Source organism: Citrus clementina, unplaced genomic scaffold, assembly GCF_000493195.1.
Source record: "Citrus clementina cultivar Clemenules unplaced genomic scaffold, Citrus_clementina_v1.0 scaffold_5, whole genome shotgun sequence".
In the NCBI taxonomy this organism is placed as follows: domain Eukaryota; kingdom Viridiplantae; phylum Streptophyta; class Magnoliopsida; order Sapindales; family Rutaceae; genus Citrus; species Citrus x clementina.
This window is the reverse complement of record NW_006262201.1, coordinates 34,350,185-34,369,387: the sequence shown is the minus strand read 5'-3', so window position 1 is coordinate 34,369,387 and position 19,203 is coordinate 34,350,185. Positions and strand designations below refer to the sequence as shown.

Below are 19,203 nucleotides of genomic sequence, written 5' to 3'. Positions count from 1 at the left end.
GAGATTTTTCTTTGAGGGATCAAAGAAGAAGAAGAGTAAGTGGTACTTGGACAGCGACTGTTCAAGACACATGACAGGGAATTATTCTTGGTTTCAAGCTTTATCAAGATCGAAAATGGTGGAGATGTTTCGTTTGGAGATAATTCAAAAGGAAAAATCATTGGAATTGGAAATGTCGGTAATGTATCCTCTACCCTCATTGAGAATGTGTGTTTGGTTGAAAACTTGAAACACAATTTGCTTAGCATTAGTCAATTATGTGATAAAGGATATAGAGTTATCTTTGATGAATCAAAATGTGTTATTGAGAATGCATGTGATGGGAAAGTCTTGTTTATAGGAAATAGATGTGTTAATGTTTATACCATTAATATAAATTGTGCATCAATACATGATAAATGTCTATCCGCATTGCATGATGATGGTTGGTTGTGGCATAGAAGATTAGGTCATGCAAGCATGGATTTGATTTCAAAAATCGTGAAAAATGATTTAGTAAAAGGTCTTCCAAAAATCAATTTTCAAAAAGATAGAACTTGTGAAGCTTGCCAATTTGGAAAACAAATCAAAACTTCCTTCAAAAGCAAGAATCATGTTTCCACTTCAAAACCACTTCAATTGCTTCATATAGATTTATTTGGACCTTCTAGATATGCTAGTTTAAGTGGCAAGTTTTATGCATTTGTAATTGTGGATGATTATTCGAGATACACATGGGTATTGTTCTTAGCTAATAAGGATGATGCCATTGATGCATTTCGAATTTTCTGTAAAAAGGTTCAAAATGAAAAAGGTTACTCCATCACTTGTATTAGAAGTGATCATGGTGGAGAATTTGAAAATCATGCTTTTGAAAATTTTTGTAATGACTTTGGCATTGAACATCAATTTTCATCACCTAGGACTCCACAACAAAATGGAGTAGTAGAGAGAAAGAATAGGTCTATTCAAGAAATGGCTAGGACCATGTTGAATGAAAATTCCTTGCCTAAATATTTTTGGGCCGAAGCCGTCAACACCGCTTGTTATGTTTTAAACCGGGTGTTGATTAGACCTAATCTTAATAAAACTCCATATGAGCTTTGGAAAGATAGAAAACCCAACATTGGCTATTTTAAAGTTTTTGGATGTAAATGTTTTGTTTTGAATACAAAAGATAATCTTGGTAAATTTGATCCAAAATCTGATGTTGGTATCTTTCTTGGTTATTCAAATTCAAGCAAAGCTTATAGAGTTTATAACAAAAGAACTTTAGTTGTGGAAGAATCTATGCATGTTACATTTGATGAGACTAACCCCTCCTCTACGGAGAAAGTTGTTGTTGATGATAATGCAGAAGAAGAACAGCAAGAAGGAACATCGAATGACAACCAAGAAGATGCGCCACACGGAATTCAAGAGGAATATCATGAAGAAACAAATGTGGAGCAAAATGAAGGTACTTCTCAAACACTCCCCAAGGAGTGGAGGTATGTATCCTCTCACCCTAAGGATGTAATTTTAGGAGATCCCTCACGAGGTGTTACCACTAGATTATCTCTTAGAAACACATGTGAGCATGCTGCATTTATTTCTCAAATTGAACCAAAATCCTTTGCGGATGCGGAAAATGATGAATCTTGGATTATGGCAATGCAAGAGGAGTTGAATCAATTTGAGAGAAATAATGTGTGGGAGTTAGTTCCTAATCCGGAACATCAATCCATTATAGGTACTAAATGGGTATTTAGAAACAAAATGGATGAATCCGGTGTGGTTGTAAGAAATAAAGCTAGATTAGTGGCTCAAGGTTACAACCAAGAAGAAGGAATTGATTTTGATGAAACTTTTGCACCTGTAGCAAGATTAGAATCCATTAGGATGTTGTTAGCATATGCATGTCATAAGGATTTTATTTTGTATCAAATGGATGTCAAGAGTGCTTTCTTAAATGGATACATTATGGAGGAAGTTTATGTGAAACAACCTCCTGATTTTGAAAATGAAAAATTTCCAGATCATGTGTATAAGTTATCCAAGGCTTTGTATGGTTTAAAACAAGCACCTAGAGCTTGGTATGATAGGCTTAAAAATTTCTTGTTGGATAACGATTTTTCAATGGGAAAAGCGGACACAACTCTTTTTGTTAAGCATAAGAACCAAGACATACTTATTGTTCAAATATATGTTGATGATATTATTTTTGGTTCTACTAATGAGTTGTTGTGTAAAGATTTTTCATCATGTATGAGCCAAGAGTTTGAGATGAGTATGATGGGAGAGTTGAAGTACTTCCTTGGACTTCAAATCAAACAAAACGAGGAATGAATCTTCATAAATCAAGCCAAGTACGTGAGAGATCTACTCAAAAGATTTGGCTATGATAATGGAACGGCAAAAAGCACTCCTATGAGTACCACCATCAAGCTGGACAAAGATGAGAAAGGTAAGGAAGTTGACATCAAGACATATCGAGGTATGATCGGATCCTTACTCTACTTGACTGCTAGTAGGCCTGATATTATGTTTAGTGTTTGCTTGTGTGCTAGATTTCAATCTTGTCCGAAAGAGTCTCACATGCTTGCTGTCAAACGTATTTTTCGATATTTAATTGGCACTATTAATCTTGGCCTTTGGTATCCTAGAGGAACTCATATTGATTTAACTTGTTATTCGGATGCCGATTTTGCTGGGTATAAGGTTGATAGAAAAAGTACTAGTGGAACATGTCACTTCTTAGGTCATTCTCTTGTCTCTTGGTTTAGTAAGAAACAAAACTCGGTTGCGCTTTCAACCACCGAGGCAGAATATATTGCCGCAGGTAGTTGTTGTGCACAAATTCTATGGATGAAACAAACCCTTAGAGACTATGGCATTATACTTGATCATATTCCTATCTTATGTGACAATACTAGTGCTATAAATCTTTCCAAGAATCCCATTCAGCATTCTAGAACTAAGCATATAGAAATTAGACATCATTTCCTTAGAGATCATGTTCAAAAAGGGGATGTTGTGATTAAATTTGTTTCCACTGAAAATCAACTTGCGGATGTCTTTACAAAACCTCTTAGTGAAGAGCATTTTATAAAGATAAGGCATGAGCTTGGAATGATGAATGTTGAATCTTAATTCATGATTTTCTACTTGACTTGATATGCTTGTTATCATATGGATTTATGGTTCATAAATTAGATGGCTTGATATGCTTGTAATGTTATGATTTTATGATTTTATGTTGCATGCATTAAATGGCTTATTGAAAAGTTTTAAATCTCGAAATGATTTAAAATTAATCAATTTTTGAAGCCGGAAATAAAATGGTGTGTAGTATAAGTACAAGAGCTAGTAATTTTTCCCTTTCCATTCATCCGGAAAAACATTTCTTCTCATTGATCTCTCTCGGAACACATTCCTGACAACCGGATCTTCAATCCGGAAAACCGGATTTGCTATGCTTCATCTCTGCCTCATAACCGGTCTGCCGGTTCTTCAAATCCAAAAAAAAAACCGATTTCTCATGCATGCTTACTGGAACAAAACCGGATTTCCGGTTCAAGACATCCGGAAAACCGAATTGTGTTTGAAATCCCTCGAAACCGGCCAGCCGGTTAAGGAAACCGGCAAGCCGAATTTCCAATTGCTGGTCTCGGGTTCATTTTCGGCCAACCGGTTCTTAAAAACCGGCAAACCGTTTTCTCGGTATGACTCTCGGGTTAACATCCGGCAAACCGGTTCTCAAAAACCGGCAAGCCGTTTTTGTGTCATGTCTCTCGGGTCCATATCCGGGCTACCGGATTTGGTTTTTCGGCAAGCCGTTTTCGGCTTTCAAGTTGCTGCCCATTAACCGGCAAGCCGGTTATCAAGAGCCGGCAAGCCGGATTCGTGACCCCTTCTAAACTATTCATTCTCTTCCTCATGCATTCGGAAAACCGATTCTTCATCTCTCTAAAACCCGTTTTCTCCTCTCTTGATTTCTCTCTAAAATCCATTCTTTTCTTTCTTTTTTTTCATCAAATTGAATCAATAAAATCATTCCCCATCTCATTAAGATCACAAAACCATTCTTGTAACCCGTTTTCAACATCTAAATCCTTGGATCCCAATTCCAACCTAGGTTTTGAGCCGAATTTTTCTCTCTCTAGATTTCTCACTCTCAAGCCGTTTTTGATCCAATTTGTTTCACCAAATCACTTTCAATCTTCATCATCATCATTTTCCTCATCTCTTTCAACTCCAAATCAACCAAATCACTATGTCAAGCTCTAGGCCGGTTCGAAGAAAAGGCAAAGAGCCGGTTCAACCATCCACACGGCCACGGGAAGCAAGGGTCATCTCAAATCAATCCACCTTTGAGTCCATTCACTTTCAGAACAAGCAACACTTGATCAAAAGGTTTCAACAAAACTTTCGGACTCGTGAGGTACTCAACACTTTCTTTGTTTTACCGGATGTTTTACATTCTCTCCAGATTAGTCATAGAACTTTATTTCAATTGTTGGAAGATGTTGGTTGGATTGATGCATTGTTGATTGAGGAGAATATGTATCCCGACTTGGTGAAAGTATTTTACTCGAACATGGATTGTTCCGCGGAGAAAGAGAATCGAGTAATCACCACAGTTGGAGGAGTTTTGATTGAATTTGATGATTCGGACTTGGACAACATCCTAGGATCTTCCGATGATGGCTTGGACATTTTTTCTCTTAGGAAACCTCCTGAAATTGATGATTATGTTCATGTTGATGCCGTTCGTAATATTTGTCGGCGTAATGATCTTTCTGTTGAAGACTGTACCATTCATTTCCGTACTCAGTGTCTTTGTCTTCAAACTCGTTTTTTGCTTCGTATCATCCAGTCCATTGTACTTCCTAGATCAGGACATTTGGATGAGGTGTCTCACATGGATGTCGCCATGATTGACTGTATTCTTAGAGGTCGCCCGGTTGACTTGGGCTATTCCATTGTTCGCACCATGTTGAGCATTCCAGCCTTGATTACCCGCTCTCTTCCTTATGGTCACTTCATTACTCGTATTCTTAAATTCTTTGAAGTGCCGATTCTAGAACCTTCTTGTAGGCCATCCAAGGGTATTGGGGATGAGGTTATTGTTGGGTTAGGCTTTGAGTGGAAGGATGACACTTGGGTCAAATACAGCGATAACAAGTTTACCTTTCTAGCCCCAAGTGATGATCGGCCACTTAATGCCATGATTCCCGCTGATCAGCTTCCAGTATTCTCACTATCATTTCGAGGGCAGCGTAGACGCCGAGTTTCTTCTACAGTTGCTTCGGCTCCTAGTGCATCTGCATCCGCTTCATCACCTCCACGGCCTCCTACCTCTGGAGATGTCACTCTTCAGCAGCTTATGGATGAGGTTCGGACACTTTCGGTGAGGCAGACTGAGCTTCAGCAGGAGCAGCAGCAGCAGCGGCAGCTGCAGCAGCAGCTCATTCATGGACAGCGCCTCCTCTTCGAGCACTTCGGCGTTCCATATCCGTTTCCACCTCCATCACCTCCATCACCTCCATCCTCACCACCTGAGTAGTATTTTGTGCTTGTATTTGGACACACCTACATTTCATTTACTGCATTGTGTGTTCTTTTATTTTCGACTCTATGGATAGTTATTATGCGTTTTGATTTATGTATTTGTTTTGGATTATATGGATTTGGTATGACTATTTATGTTGGATGTTATGGATTTATTTTTTGAGTGATTATTATGGATTATATGGATTCTCTTATGCTTATGGATATTTTTGTTTTTACTAATGAGCTTATGTTGCTGTTTTGATGATTGATAGGGGGAGCTTTTATTTTTTTTTTTGATGATGAAGGGGGAGAATGATTTAATGAGTTATGAAAATATGCATGTATTTAGGGGGAGCATGTATGCATGGGGAGTTTTTGTTAAACTATTTTCAAATTATTTTTTAATCTGCATTGATTAAGGGGGAGCTTTTTTCATAACAAGATTAAGGTTTTTAATGTGCTTTGTCATCATCAAAAAGGGGGAGATTGTTAGCCTATATGGCTATAAATATTGATTTTGATGATAACAAACCACATGTATTTATTAAGTAAAGATTTATGAATTGTGCTTTTATAATAAGAAAATGATGTTATGGAATTAAAGCATTTTGGACTAAAATGAAAGTAATTTTAAAATCTTTGATAGTATTTTAAATTTCGGATTTGGACCTATTTGAAATTATTTAAATGTTTTTGGGCCATTCTATAATTTCATAAAGTTGTGGGTTTGAGAAAGTATTATTTAAAATTCTGAAATTGGACCTATTTGCAAACTTTTATAACGTTTTGGGCCATACTACAGTTTTATAAAGTTTTGGGGTTAAACTGTAAATTTCGGGAAATATTTTACTGTAGCAGTTACTGTAGCAAGCGGCTTACCGGATACTGATAAACGGCAGGCCAAATTCGAGGTAGAAAGCACCAGAACGAAAACGGCTTACCGGATTCGTGAAACCGGCAAGCCGGTTAGGCAAAATTTTGAATTTTGCCTTAACGGTAACATAAATCCGGCTTACCGGATTCCATTAAACGGTAAACCGGTTAGCCCAGAATGTGAGCAACGGCTAGTTTTCGAGCTCAAGCTATAAGAACTCAAATCCAACTCATTTTGAAGCTCTCCAACAAGCAAGAACAAAAAGCACACGTGATATCTTGAGCCTTCAACTTGTCAAACACAAAACATTGAATCATTCATTGTTCTTCATCATTGTATATCTACTCATTGAGTGAGATTTATTGTAATCTTCATTTCTTCATTTCATTTGTAAGAATTTGAGTGAGTGAAACACTTGAGTGGAGAGATTGGGAGATAATCTCTTCATTGTAAAGGTTTATTGACACCTCGAAGTCAATTGTATTCGGTTGAAGCCTCGGAAAGGCTTGGTTAGTGAAATCCTCGAGCTTGGATCGCTTGGAGGCGTGGACATAGGCGGGGATTGCCGAACCACGTAAAAATTCGTGTGTTTGTTTTTTCTTCTTCCTTACTCTTTAATTATTACGCTATTATTGAACTTATTATTTTCAATTATTGTTAAGACATTAGATTGCTTGTTGTGTGGATTTGTTAGGATAAATTTTTAAAATTCCAATTCACCCCCCCTCTTGGGTTGCACATTTGTATTTCAGATGTCCCCCCAAACGACCTCCACGAGCGGAAGTAGTGGTGAAGAGGGATCTTCTGGCTCTGGAGGCACCTTGAGTGAGAAGGGGGAAGGTGATTCTGGTGAGGTGTCTCCATCTGGAACATCACGACCAGAAGAACGGGGTACAGTAGGAGGTAGAGCCTTGTCGCGTGATTATGCCATTGATTACATGTCGTGTACGACCACGTTTGACGAGCTCAATGACCTCCGACTTAGGTATAGTATTCCTGGTGAGATACCTCTTAAGATCCCAGGAAAGAAGGATACACCTAGCCGGCCTCCTAGGGGATACGTTACCCTGTATCTGGAGAGCTTTAAGTATGGGCTGAGGTGTCCCTTGCAGCCTTACTTTGCCCGGATACTTAACGGGCTAAATCTGGCTCCTGGTCAGCTGAACCCCAACGGGTGGAGAGTGCTCTCTGGTCTGTTCATATTGTGGGACAGATGTTGCCAAAGCGAGCCCACGGTTGATGAGGTGAAGCACCTGTACCAGCTGAAGAGCAGCCCTAAAGATGCCGGCTGGTACTACTTCCAATCTGGTACCAAGAGCAGGAAACCCATAACTGATCTTCCAACTGGTGGTGGTGGGACTTGGAAGAGGAAATTCTTTTTTGCTGGGGGTCCCTGGGGTCAAGTTGCACAAATAGACGGGAAGAATTGTCGCGTCCCACCCCGTTTCACGGTCCCAGGTTGCCTGCTCGCTTTAGATGTCTTGTATCCATAATTGTTCTTGCTGTATTGGTTTGTCTCTAACCAAGTGTCTGTTTGTGCTGTAGTTTCCTGGGGTGTTCACTTCCCGCTCCGACCTGGTCAGCTTAAACGGGTCGAGGCTGTACTGGCCAATTCCTGCTCGAGCCGAGAACTGCTATCTACATACAACTTCCTCGAGTCTCGGTTGATACTTCCTGGCCATAAGATGGAGGACGCAGTGATTGGAGCTCTGACCAGGAAACGCTCTCGGCCTCCAACAACCGATAGGGACCAGGACAAAGATGCTCCCGCTGCGAAGCGAAAGAACATCGTGCAGCAGGTTCCTCCCTTGCAGGCTCTCCCTCCTGCCTCTGCTAAAGTCGGGGAATCCAGTGGAGCAGCCACTGATCCTGCTTCCTCTTCTCCACCTGTTGTGCCTCGGTCTCGCTTACCCGACGGCCGACCAGAACACTTGGTTCCCTATCTCAATGAGTTGTCTAAACTCGTGAGCAAGAAGGACCTGGAGGGCTTTGACGGTTGTACCCTGGGCGAGCTGGTGGGAGCCATGCAGTATAGCGCTTTCCATCTCAGCTGCATGGCCACCTACTATAAGGCCAAGGTAGGCCGTTACGACAGGAAGATGAAGGAGGACATTCAATCGGCGACGACCAGAGCTGACGTTGCTGAGAAAAAAGCGCGGGAGCTAAACGTTGAGAACCTCAAGCTGATAGAGCAAGAGTCTCTTGCTCAAGCAAAAGCCATTACCTTCGAGGAGGAGCTGACCAAGGTTAAGGAGGATCTCCAAGGGCAGAGGGCTATGTATGAGGCTCAGCTCGAATCTCTCCGCGATTCCCACCGAGCTCATGTAGAGAACTTGGAGAGGGAGGCCGACAACCAGTACGACCAGGGACTTCGGCATTCCTATCGTTGTATCATGGCCGTCCTCGGAAAGCAACACCCTGATCTGAAGATGGATGACCTTGCAGCTGGTGTTGCTCAACATATGGACGAGGAGGCGGCCAAGGAAGATGCCGAAGGGGTAGAGCCGATCGTGATTGAGGAGGGAGACTCTCCTCCTCGTGCAGTCCCTGCTGATGTTGGCGAGGCGAGCGCCCCTCTGGATGCAGCTGGTGATACTCCTCCTGCACCTGAGGAGGTCCAACCAACCGACGCTGCTGGGCTTACTGATCCACGACCTTCCTGATATGTTTCTTGTATTGTAATGAACAATGTTTGTGAAGATTATCTGCTTTGTTAATTATTAACAAATTAATAGAAATGTTTTTGATTACTCTCTTGTGTGGTAATTACGAGAGCCTGCTCGTCTTCGTCTGGTCGAGCTGGCTATGGCTTGGTATATGGTTTCGCCACCTGCCTTAGAAAATTTTCCGATGTTCGGGATTCTGCTCGCCTTTACGCGGTCGAGCAGATCCCGCCATGCTTGGCTTCTGTCTCGCCATAAGACAGGCTTTGAGACTCGGTGAGCCTTTGCGTGCCTTGGGTTTTTCGAGGATTGGGATTCTGCTGCCTTCTCGTGGCCGAGCAGATCCTGGCACGCTTGGCTTCTGTCTCGCCATAAGACAGGCTTTGAGACTTGGTGAGCCTTTGCGTGCCTTGGATTTTTCGAGGATTAGGATTCTGCTGCCTTCTCGTGGCCGAGCAGATCCTAGCACGCTTGGCTTCTGTCTCGCCATAAGACAGGCTTTGAGACTTGGTGAGCCTTTGCGTGCCTTGGATTTTTCGAGGATTGGGATTCTGCTGCCTTCTCGTGGCCGAGCAGATCCTGGCACGCTTGGCTTCTGTCTCGCCATAAGACAGGCTTTGAGACTTGGTGAGCCTTTGCGTGCCTTGGATTTTTCGAGGATTGGGATTCTGCTGCCTTCTCGTGGCCGAGCAGATCCTGGCACGCTTGGCTTCTGTCTCGCCATAAGACAGGCTTTGAGACTTGGTGAGCCTTTGCGTGCCTTGGATTTTTCGAGGATTGGGATTCTGCTGCCTTCTCGTGGCCGAGCAGATCCTGGCACGCTTGGCTTCTGTCTCGCCATAAGACAGGCTTTGAGACTGGGTGAGCCTTTGCGTGCCTTTGATTTTTCGAGGATTGGGATTCTGCTGCCTTCTCGTGGCCGAGCAGATCCTGGCACGCTTGGCTTCTGTCTCTCCATAAGACAGGCTTTGAGACTTGGTGAGCCTTTGCGTGCCTTGGATTTTTCGAGGATTGGGATTCTGCTGCCTTCTCGTGGCCGAGCAGATCCTGGCACGCTTGGCTTCTTTCTCGCCATAAGACAGGCTTTGAGACTGGGTGAGCCTTTGCGTGCCTTTGATTTTTCTTACAGTTTCAAGTTCCATCAATTGCAGGTTTTGGTTTTACATGAACTTGCTTTTGACAATAAGGGTGAAAGATAAACGGTAATGAAAATGAGCGAAAATAGCTTTCACATGTGTACAAATCTTACTGGAAGTATTTCCGGAGGTGTGCTGCGTTCCATGGGCGTTTCACCTCGTGGCCGTCTGCGCGAACCAGCTTGTAAGCTCCGGGTCCCGCTATCTGCTTGACTCTATATGGCCCTTCCCAATTCGGTCCCAGCACTCCTTGAGACGAATCTTTGGTGCTCTGATTCACTCTTCTCAGTACCTAGTCTCCGACCCTGAATTGCCGTATGTTCACCTTCTGGTTGTAATACCGAGCAACCCTCTGTTGGTAAATGCCTGATCGCTTGGCTGCTTGCTCCCTCCTCTCCGTTAGCAGATCAAGATTCAAACATATCTGCTCGTCGTTCTCCTGCTCATTGAAATGATTTGTCCGGTGTGTGGTCGTTCCTATCTCAGCCGGCACGACCGCTTCATGTCCGAAAGCCAAAGCGAAAGGTGTCTCCCCAGTTGCGGTTTTGTGGGTTGTTCTGTATGCCCATAGCACACCTGGCAGCTCGTCAACCCACGCACCCTTTTTTGCTCCGAGCCTGGTTTTCAAAAGCCTCTTGATGATCTTGTTGGCTGCTTCTACTTGTCCATTCGATTGAGGGTGAGCAGGCGAGCAATACTTCAGCTCTATCCCGAGGTTCTGGCAGAAATCCCTGAAGCTGTGATTATCGAACTGCCTGCCATTATCCGTTACCAAGGCATAAGGGATCCCGTATCGACAGACCAGGTTTCTCCACACGAAGTCTGTTGTTTTCTTCTCTGTGATCCTGCTAAGGGCCTCTACCTCTATCCACTTCGTGAAGTAATCTATAGCAACTATTGCATGTGTTGCTGCTCCTCGTCCCTTTGGCAATGGGCCGATCAGATCAATTCCCCATCGAGCAAATGGCCAAGGGGAGGCCATAGAGGTGAGCTTCTCTGGGGGCTGGTTAGAGAAATTTGCAAAACTCTGGCAGCTTACACAACTCCTGGTCTTCTCTTGCGCATCCCGGTGCATTGTCGGCCAGAAATATCCCTGCCTTAAAACCTTGTGGGCCAGGGACCTCCCGCCAGAATGATTTCCGCAAATTCCTTCATGTACTTCTCTCAGTACGTAATCCGCGTCATCCTCATCCAAACACCGAAGGAACGGTAGTGTGTATCCTCGCCGATACAATACCCCATCAATCATCGTGTATCTCGAGGCCTGGGCTCTAATCTTCCGAGCTCGCAGCTTATCTGGTGGTAATGCCCCGTCTCTAAGGTATGAAACTATCGGGTCCCTCCACGAGCATTTTTGTTCTATCCGCAGCACCCCCAAATTCTGCTCGATACTTGGGCCGGACTTCACCTCCAGAGGGACCGACTTTGGCATTTTTGGGTCGGCTACTGCTGCCATCCTAGCCAAGATGTCTGCTCGACTATTCTGCTCCCTGGGGATTTGTATCACCTCCACTGCCTCGAATTTCGCCATCATCTGCTTGACTATCTTCAGGTACTGCTCCATCTTCTCCTCTCTTGGTTGGAATCTTTCATTGACATGATTCGCCACCAGCTGGGAATCAGTTCTGATCTTAACTCTGTCTGCTTTCACGGCCTGAGCCAATTCCAGACCTGCTGTCAAGGCTTCATACTCTGCCTGGTTATTTGTGGCTGCAAATTCCAATTTTACAGCATAAGAGATCTCCTCCCCCTCTGGGCCTTCCAAGACAATCCCTGCTCCTGAACCCCGCTCCCCTGACGACCCATCCACAGACATCTGCCATACTTGAGTTTCGTCACTGCCTATAACTGCATCTTGTTGATCTAAGCATGCTTCGGGCTCTGTGAACTCAGCTACGAAATCGGCCATTGCCTGGGCCTTTATCGCTGCGCGGGGTTTATAGTCTATGTTGAACTCGCTCAGCTCTACAGCCCACTTGACGAGCCGACCAGAGGCATCTGGCTTGTGCAGAGTTTGACGCAATGGCTGGTTTGTTATTACCGAGACTGGGAATGCTTGAAAATATGGCCTCAACTTCCGAGCAGCAACCACAAGGGCAAGTGCCCATTTGTCCAACGGTGGGTATCTGGTCTCAGCGTCGAGGAGGGCCTTGCTGGTGTAGTATATCGGATACTGAACTCCTTCTTCCTCTCTCACCAGAACAGAACTGGCGGCCCGATCCGATACCGCCAAATACATATATAACTTGTCCCCCTCCCTCGGTGTGGACAGCAGCGGAGCTTGTTGCAAGTATTGTTTCAAGTTCTGGAAGGCTTCCTCGCATTCTGGGGTCCATTCTGTTTTCTTTCCCCTCCTTATCACTTGAAAGAATGGCTGACACTTATCTGTAGCCTTGGATATGAATCTGCTCAACGCCGCCAACCTCCTCGTGAGGCTCTGCATCTCCTTCAGGTTTCGAGGAGACTTCATCTGCACAACCGCCTGGATTTTCTCGGGATTCGCTTCAATCCCCCTATGGCTCACCATGAATCCAAGGAATTTCCCTGACTCGACCCCAAAAGCACACTTCTCCGGGTTGAGCTTCATCTTATACTTCCTCAAAAGCTCGAATGTCTCCTCGAGGTGTCTGACATGTTCCTCCGGGATTTTGGACTTGGTGATCATGTCATCCACGTACACCTACATGGTTCTCCCAATCAACGGCTTAAAGACTTTGTTCACCAGCCTTTGATAGGTGGCCCCAGCATTTTTGAGACCGAATGGCATTACCCTGTAACAGAACAAACCTTGGTTAGTGATGAAAGCCGTGCTCTCCTCATCCTGCTCGTGCATGGGGATCTGGTTGTATCCCGAGAACGCGTCCATGAAGCTAAGCAGACCGTGCCCAGCCGTTGAGTCTACTAACTGATCGATCTTGGGCAAAGGGAAGCTGTCTTTCGGGCACGCCTTATTGAGGTCTGTGAAATCCACACACATCCTCCACTTGCCGTTTGCCTTCTTTACCAACACTACATTCGATATCCACTCAGGGTAACTGACTTCCCGAATGAACCCTGCTCCCAGGAGCTTCTCCACCTCGCCATTTATAGCCTCATACCTCTCCTGGTTGAAGCACCTCCTCTTCTGCCTTACTGCCCGAGCACCTTTCTTTATTGCCAACTTATGACATGCTACCTCAGGGTCAATCCCTGGCATGTCTTCATGTGTCCAAGCAAACACATCAGCATGAGCCTGTAAGCATTTCACCAACTCCTGCTTTCGCTCTCCCTTAAGTCTCGACCCGATTCTGATCGTCTTTCCCGGATTCTCTGGCCCCAGGCTTACGGTTTCCAGATCCTCTACAGGCTCTTGTCTGCCGTTCTTGTTTTCCACTCGGGTATCGAGGGATGTTATCTGCATTGCTTCCCTTGCTGCCGAGGAGTAGCAGCTTCTCGCGATCCTCTGGTCTCCTCGTACCACTCCTACTACCCCATTCACCCGGTACTTCAGAGCCAGATAATGGTTGGACAACACCGCTTTGCTCATCCTTAAAAATGGCCGACCTAGGATCATCTGGTAAGGACCTTCCTCATCCACTACGACAAAGTCCAGCATTATTGTCCTTTCTGTCGGGGAACTCCCAATTGTGATAGGCAGTTCGACCACGCCCAGCGGGACCAGCTTCCCTCCTCCGAACCCCTTCAAGGAGGTGTTGGTGTATTCCAACTTCCGGTCGGCTATTCCCATCTCTTCCAGGGTTGACTTGAATAACACATCAACTGAGCTCCCTGTATCAATCAATATCCGGTCGAATTTCTTGCTGGCAACAGTAGCCTTGATGACTAAAGCATCCTCATGGGGGTATAGAACCCCTTTCTCATCCTCATCCGTCCACATGATTGGCACTTGCCTGACCCTTGCTCGTTTGGCTGCTGGGGTGTTGAAGAGTATCTCTTTACTGGATATGGCGTACCTAGCATAATTTTTTCTGGATCTGTTGGAATCTCCGGCCAATGTTGGACCCCCAGCTATCACCCTTACTGCGGGCTGCTCGCGCCTCAGGTCTCTATCACTCTGCTCCCCTTCACCTGCTGTCGCCACCGTCAGGAAAATCCCATCCACAAACTCGTCCAGGTACCGATTTCTCACCAGATCTTCGACCTGGGTCTTGAGATCTCTACACTCTGCTTTGGTATGGCCATGGGTGCCATGGAACTTACAATAACGTCCTCTATCCCTCCTGTTGGGTAGCTTTGTTATTGGTGTGGGGAGGTGCAGCAGCCCCCGATCCTTTATGGCCTCGTACACCTCATCCAGGGACATCTTCAAGGAAGTGTACCGCCCATAGTCCTGGTCCTGGTCGATCAGGTGCACTGCTCTTTCTCTGTTTGCCCCGCTCTAAGTCGGGGGCGGTGGAAACACTTCTGGTCTGCTCGCTCTGCTACCGTGGGAATATCGATGAAAACCAGCAGATGTCGAATCATGCCTTCTCCAAGGCTCCCTAGCTGGGGAACGAGGAGGTTGCGCCCTGCTGCGCTGATACTGTGGTGGCCTCTGATGAGGCTGGTAAGCAGTTACCCGACCTCCTGCTCCACTACCGGAGGCCTGGTGGTCCCTCCTCCTAATCGGTCCATTCCCCGGTAATGCTTTCTTCTCTTTCCTCCCCGACCCTTCTAACTGGTCTGTCTTAATCCGTGCAGCCTTCTCCTCTTCAATCTCGATGTCTCTCTTAGCCTGCTCGTATGCGGCTGCGTACGTTTGAATGGCTGGGCTTCTCAAATTGTACCACAGCCTTCCTATCTTCACCCCGTCTTTCAACCCCCTTAACGCCTGAGGGTGGTTGAAGGCTCCCAAATCGAGGACAGCCCGATGAAACCTCTTGATGAATTCCCGAAGGGTTTCTTGCTCCCCCTGTTTCATGCTTTTCAACTCCATCATGTCATCCTCTGGTGCCATTGCCCCACTAAACTGCTCGGCAAATTCCTGGCACATCTGCTCGAAGGTTTTAACACTGCCCCGAGGAAGTTTCCTGTACCATTCTCGTGCACGTCCCTCAAGGGATAGTGGGAACACCCTGCACCTTTGGAATTGAGATAATCCTTGTACCCCAGTTATGTCGTTGAAGCGCTCTATGTGCACCAGCGGGTCAGTTCTTCCCGAGTATCTGAGGTCTGGGAGGCGAAAATCTCTCGGAATAACCGCCCTCATGATCTCTGCTGCGAGCGGTGATTCTCCGTCCAGCATTATCCTCCAACCAGGGGCCCTGTTCCTTCCTTGCATGTCGTCAATTACCTGCGCTAGTCTGCGCACTTCCTCCTCCAGCTGCCCTGCACGACCAGGGTCACGTGCAACAACTTGATCCCGCTCTTGCTCTACATCATGCAAGTGTTGCCTCAACTCTGTTTCCTCCGCATTCACCACCCCGTCGGCCTCGTCCGAAATCTGTCTTGCCGGGGACTGCTCTCTTTCTCTATGGAATTCTCCCCGCAGAGGCACGTTACTTCTCTCACCACCATATCCCCCGGTGGTTTGACTTCTCCTCGCACTATCGGGACCCTGTGCCACTCCTCCGCCTCTCACCCTTCCCTCTTGGGTTACCCTTCGCTCGCTCCGCAGCTCATGCAGGATGGTTGTCAAGGTCTCCATCTGTTTTTCCATCCGTTCCATCCGGTCGAACATGACTTTTTCCTGTGCTTCACTGACTATCTCCCTCAGCGCCACGGGGTCGTGAAGCCTCCTATCGCCTCCTTGTGCACTACTTCCTCCTGTCTCCATTGCTTTTCACTTGCTTCACCCCTCTTCTTGCTATCAACAGAAGCTTTTTGCTCTGTTCCCCACAGACGGCGCCAAAATGTTGATGCGAGATTCTGGTTCTCCTCTGCCTACGACCAGGATCTCTGCTCGATCAACTTCACCACGACCAGGAGGTCTCCGCGTAAGGCTTCTTCCCCGGAGGTTCCTGCGCACACAGACAAGTCAGAGTACGCCGGTTGTTTTCCCGGCGCAAACCCTCCGACGCTCAAGTCAGATATGAAGGTTCGGGGAACGCTTGCCACAAATCTTATGGCTCTTAGATTGTTTTCTCTCTTTTAGAATCAAAATTGCTAACCATTTTACCTTCGTTGGCTACCTTTTTATAGGCTTCCTCTGAATCCCAGTTTTCTGCTTTTTTCGAGACGGTCTGGGGCTCTGACTGCTGCGTTATGGGCAAACGGGGGATCTTGCGTGTTACGCCATGGTTCAGGGGAAAGCGTGGCTGTCGTGGTTCTGCGAGATCTTGCGTGTTACGCCACGGTTCAGGGGAAAGCGTGGCTGTCGTGGTTCTGTGAGATCTTGCGTGTTACGCCACGGTTCAGGGGAAAGCGTGGCTGTCGTGCCTAGATTCTCGGGCTGGAGAGCATGTCTTGCCAACTGCCGTCGACCAGGTCTCCTCGCCTATCGACCTCTAGCCGGAATGGCCGTATACCTCTTATAGGGAATTGGCCTCGCGGATGACAACATCGTGGACGAGCAGGATATTTCTGCTCCTGTTCCTCCGCGCACCAGGCTTTTACGGAACACACCGGTTCGCAGGACTCTGCCATCAGATATCTGCTCGTCATATCTGCTCGTCATTCCTGGTCTCGTCGACGTATTTCTCCCAAACAGTATCTCTCCCAAACAAATACAATCGGACCATATTGGTTTGATAGTTTGGCCAGGGTTCGATGAAGGGGTTTCTTGAACAAGTAGAGATGGCCTATTATGGGTAGTGAAACCGCAGGACAGGGTGGGAGATTTCTGTTAACTTGGAGGAAATATTTTGTTAGGAAATATGAGGAGAAAAGGATAAGAAAGCAGTAGTAGAATAAGGAATCCATGGATTTTTTTTTTCTTTTTTTGACGACGCTAGTTGCGATTTGATGATTCTATCAGCAGTATGCAGTCTGAACAAGGAGGAGAATGAGTGGTGTTAGAATGGGGCGAGAGCGAGTGAGCATATTTTGGGTTCCATCAAAGTCACACACTGATATGCTGACAAATCTTTTAGTATCAGAGACTGGACAACATTGGACAATGCAATAAATAATATTGGCAGCACTAGGCACAAGGACACGTCATGTAGGGACTATTACACAGAGATATATACAACTGCTATGACAGCAGGTCATTATATTAATATTTACAATCAAATATATATACATGAGACTTATATTATTATATTTTTATTCTATGAAGTACATGTCCATCCAAATACCCCTCACGGAGAAGGGATGTCTTTACTCCACTCGCATTTTACAATGTCTTTCTCCCTTGATATTATTACATTTTTATTATATAAAGTACATGCCCATTCAAATACTCCTCACGGAAGAGGGATATCTCTACTCCACTCGCATTTCGTAATATCTCTACTCCACTTGCATTTCGCCATTTCGTAATATCTCTACTCCATTTGCATTTCGTAAAGGAGAAAGACATTATAAAAAATCTCCACACAATTATGTTTAATTGAGGGAAGTTAAATCCGTAGGGACTCGAATCATTACCCTCATAGTCATGCTTAACTTTGAGGGTAATGGTCCACCACTGGACTACAAGCCCAAGTGGCGTCATGTAGGGACTATTAACTTGCTTGTTGCCGTCCTGTGAGAAATGAAATTTGTATTTTATGTTGCCTCTGCACTGAGCTTTTTTAACCTTGGATAGGTAACGAATTTTCTGTGATTGTTGGGTTTATTTCTGCCACTTGGAAATTATAACCTCCGTAGTTTTTACAGCCAGGAAGGGAAATTTTTGTAGATCGACAAATCCTAAACCCGCTGCATGTCAATGTCAGCGAGGTTGTCCAAATTAGTGCGATCGTTTAGAAACTAAAGAATTATATATTAAAATATCTTAAAAATACGGGAGTTGGCTAACTTACTGATCATGTAACTTACAGATCCAGTGGCTGCCAACTCCTATTACTTGTATTTCAATGCTTTTTCTCTCTCCTTAGGACACATGGCTGCCAACCATTGGGTGTGTATGTTACATTATCCGTGACATGGCAAGCTCTTAATATGTATCCATCTGTAAGAAGAAATGAATTATCTATTAATATATCTTTCTAGGCTGAGAATGATGTCCGTTTATTTTTTTTTGTTTTTATTTTCAGTTTACAAATTTTAATTTGAACAATCTTTTTCTTTTTGATATTATTTCAAATTTCACAAATTTTATGTCATTTGCTCGTTAAGTGATTGGTTCTGAGATTTATTTCTCTAATATAATATTCAATTTTGGATAATTATAGTACTTTCTAGTTAAAAGTGCTTGTTCGCTTGTTAGAAAACTGAAATGGCCATCATCTAACCAGAGTTTCTTCTTCCCAAATGCATTGAAAATTTGAACAGATGTTTATACTGTTGCCTACTCAGCTTTACAGAAAAGCTGCATGTTATAACTTCGGAGTTTAACATTAATTTGAAATAAATTTTTCAGTGTAAAATTGTAAGTAGCACTCCTCTTATAACTTTGGAGTTAAACGTTAATATGTTGGTACAAGTGAAGAATTTTTATTTTATTTTTAATTTAAAAACAAAAAACAAAAAAATCATCGTGGGAAACAATTTTTTTTTTTTTTTTGTAATTTTTGAAAGAGAAAACATCACATTCCATTAAAAGACAATAGCAGTAGTTTTCTTTATACCTCAGGGATTATTTTATCTTTTTTTCCCTCTAATGTTGCATGGCTGAGTAATGAATAAGAATTGGCTTGGTTGCAAATGAACTTAATTGTTGTTTAATTCATTCTCCAATTGAGCAATTCTTTTTAACTTTTAATCTAAAATTTGAATTTTTATTCTTGAGGTACTCTATGATTTCTCTATTTTGAAATATAGGAAGAAAGCATTAGCAAAGTTGAAATGAGAAATTCTTCTTTTTCTCTCTCTCTCTTTATAGCATGTCTAAAGGTTCAATTGTACTCTATGGATTCTAATTGTACTCTAGGGATTCTAGAGTGAAATTATTATGTGAAACTCTGTTATTAAGTACAGGCCAAAATCATAT

At 44.3% G+C, this 19,203-nt stretch overlaps 1 protein-coding gene across 1 annotated transcript in view; it reads right to left on the bottom strand.

Annotated features, from left to right (window-relative positions):
• Positions 1-17,055, bottom strand: part of LOC18043085 (isoflavone 2'-hydroxylase) — a 22,823-nt gene extending 5,768 nt beyond the window's left edge. Inside the window, exons 1-2 of the mRNA XM_024185133.1 lie at positions 16,836-17,055; position 16,215 (exon numbers count right to left, since the gene is read on the bottom strand). Of these exons, the coding sequence (XP_024040901.1) occupies position 16,215; positions 16,836-17,027 (193 nt within the window). The 5' untranslated portion in view covers positions 17,028-17,055. The remainder of the gene's footprint in view (positions 1-16,214; positions 16,216-16,835) is intronic.
• Between the last annotated feature and the right edge of the window lie 2,148 nt (positions 17,056-19,203).